Source organism: Mastomys coucha, unplaced genomic scaffold (genome assembly GCF_008632895.1).
Source record: "Mastomys coucha isolate ucsf_1 unplaced genomic scaffold, UCSF_Mcou_1 pScaffold15, whole genome shotgun sequence".
NCBI classification, from domain to species: domain Eukaryota; kingdom Metazoa; phylum Chordata; class Mammalia; order Rodentia; family Muridae; genus Mastomys; species Mastomys coucha.
The window spans coordinates 1,719,802-1,721,890 of NW_022196897.1; the positions used below are offsets into that span (position 1 = coordinate 1,719,802).

At 37.8% G+C, this 2,089-nt stretch overlaps 1 protein-coding gene across 5 annotated transcripts in view; it reads right to left on the minus strand.

Annotated features, from left to right (window-relative positions):
* The window catches only part of St8sia6 (ST8 alpha-N-acetyl-neuraminide alpha-2,8-sialyltransferase 6), a 271,765-nt gene that overhangs the window by 12,276 nt on the left and 257,400 nt on the right, over positions 1 to 2,089 (minus strand). For all 5 annotated transcript variants that reach the window (XM_031369053.1, XM_031369050.1, XM_031369051.1 and 2 more), the window contains one exon: positions 1,228 to 1,372. In XM_031369053.1, coding sequence (XP_031224913.1) covers positions 1,228 to 1,372 — 145 coding nt within the window. The remainder of the gene's footprint in view (positions 1 to 1,227; positions 1,373 to 2,089) is intronic.

The window sequence follows — 2,089 nt, forward strand, 5'->3', positions numbered from 1 at the left end:
TCCCCCCCCAAAAAAAAAACCCACAAAAACAAAAACCAGGATTATCCTAACTCTGCCTCCCAAGGGAAGGATTACATATATAAACTACCGGGTTCCACTAAGATTTTTTTCCCTCTTAAACCTTCTTGAAGTATACTTATTTACAATAAGCTGTGTTCTTTTATTAATTACTTAGAAACACCAAACTTGTCTTTACTTTTAAAAAGATTCTATCTACTTTATGAGTACCTTTTCTGTCCTTTTCTTCCATGTGTAGTGCTTTGTCATTTTCTAGGTATTTCTCAGTTATTTTCAACAAAATATTCCTTCTCTGAAGTGTGATACAAAAATGTTGAAATAACTTATGTGAGCCACAATAAACTAGTTTTAAGAAGTCAAATAATGGACAAGGAGGGAGTTAAGTACAAAACTCTATCTACAGGTAGCGTGCTGCATAAATATATCGATCCCATTCTGATCATATCCATTTGGCTTCATTGCTTTTAAACACCATAAAAGACACCTATGAATGCATGAGTATAAATGAGAGATTTTTCATGACAAAATGTCCTCAATTTTGTACTTGTAATATATAAAAAAGTTTTTTTCTCAGTGCACCTAGCAGCAGAGTATGTATCACTTACTCATGTTTCTCTAGAGACATGTAGTGAGTGTACATATGCACTAGGGAATGTTCTAGGCTCTTGGAATATAGCAGTTAACACAATAAGCCTCGTCTTGTGGACATTATGTGACTTGACCATAAATTTTCATGGAGTCACAGCTAAGATAAGCCATGGAAGCCTATTGCATAAGGATGGGCTTAGTCATCCAAAATGACAACTGGAACGGTCTAATCCTAGGCAAAGCATGGTGGTCACTTTCCTAAGCCCCAGTCACTTTCCTAAACCCCAAGTGTTTCAGGACAGTCACTGAAAAGTCAAGTGGAGGACTGAAAGCACTCATCCCTTATGATGTAAACCCCCTCTCTACTGAGGGGGCCACGCTGCAGTCAAAATTGTTTTCATTAGGGCCCAGCTGGGGCTAGAAACCCGGGGTAGAGTCCTACCTGATCAAGCTTGGGCAAGGTCCTGGGTTCAGCCTCAAGTAGGCAAATATAAAATTCCAAGACCTGCATTCTCTGACAGGCCACCACTCTACATGTTCCATTTGTCATAACTTCACATGATAGCTTTAAAATTACACTCTCATTACTGTGTGTGATGACATCACACAATCCTTACTTACCACTGGAAACATGTGGAAAATGTTCTCTCGAATGGGGATTTGTCTCTTGCTTTCCACCTCATAGCTCATGTTAGTCCCCACTGGAGTGTTGTTCTGGGAAACCACGAAGTCTTGAACGGCATCACAACAGGAAGCCAGTTTTGCTCTACAACCAATGAGAATGAAAGTAAGCAGAAGGCACAAGTGGGATGACGGATGCAGCAAGAGGAGCTGTTGCTGGTGAGTTTCAAAACAAAGCCAAGTCAGGCATCCACGTGACCATTTTCTTCTGCAGCCCTGGGTTGGGGGATGGCGAGAAAACGTGCACACCCTCAGGCAGTAGCCCATTTCAATAGGTTAAAATCCTCCTTGCTAAACCAGAGATTGCCAGGACAGACAGAGAAATGACAGAATCCATCACAATAGACCCCTTAGCATAACACTTGGGAGGTTTCAATCGCCCAAAGGAAATCCTGCTCCAAGAAAATTTCAGTATGAACCCACTTCACATAACTTTAGTATAGCACATTGTTATGGTTGCATTTTTTTTTTTTAAATTCGTTAATAAAACTTTACTAAGTTAAAACTCCATCTAGATAAAAAGATTTTTTTTAACATTTAAAAACATATTTTAATTAAATAGAATTGAATCACATTCTTGTTCCCCTTTTGTGCCACTGCTCCTCCCATAGACCCCCCCTTCAATACCTATAATATATTTTTTGTCGTATTCCTTAAAATTTATAAAATATTATAAAAATAAAAATAAGTATTATAAAAGTTGTTTGATATAAAAAACAATTGATTTAACAGTTTTATGTAGATGCTCGTCTACAGCAATAGTGAAAACACATTTTTCTCAATATAAATTTTAAATAACTCC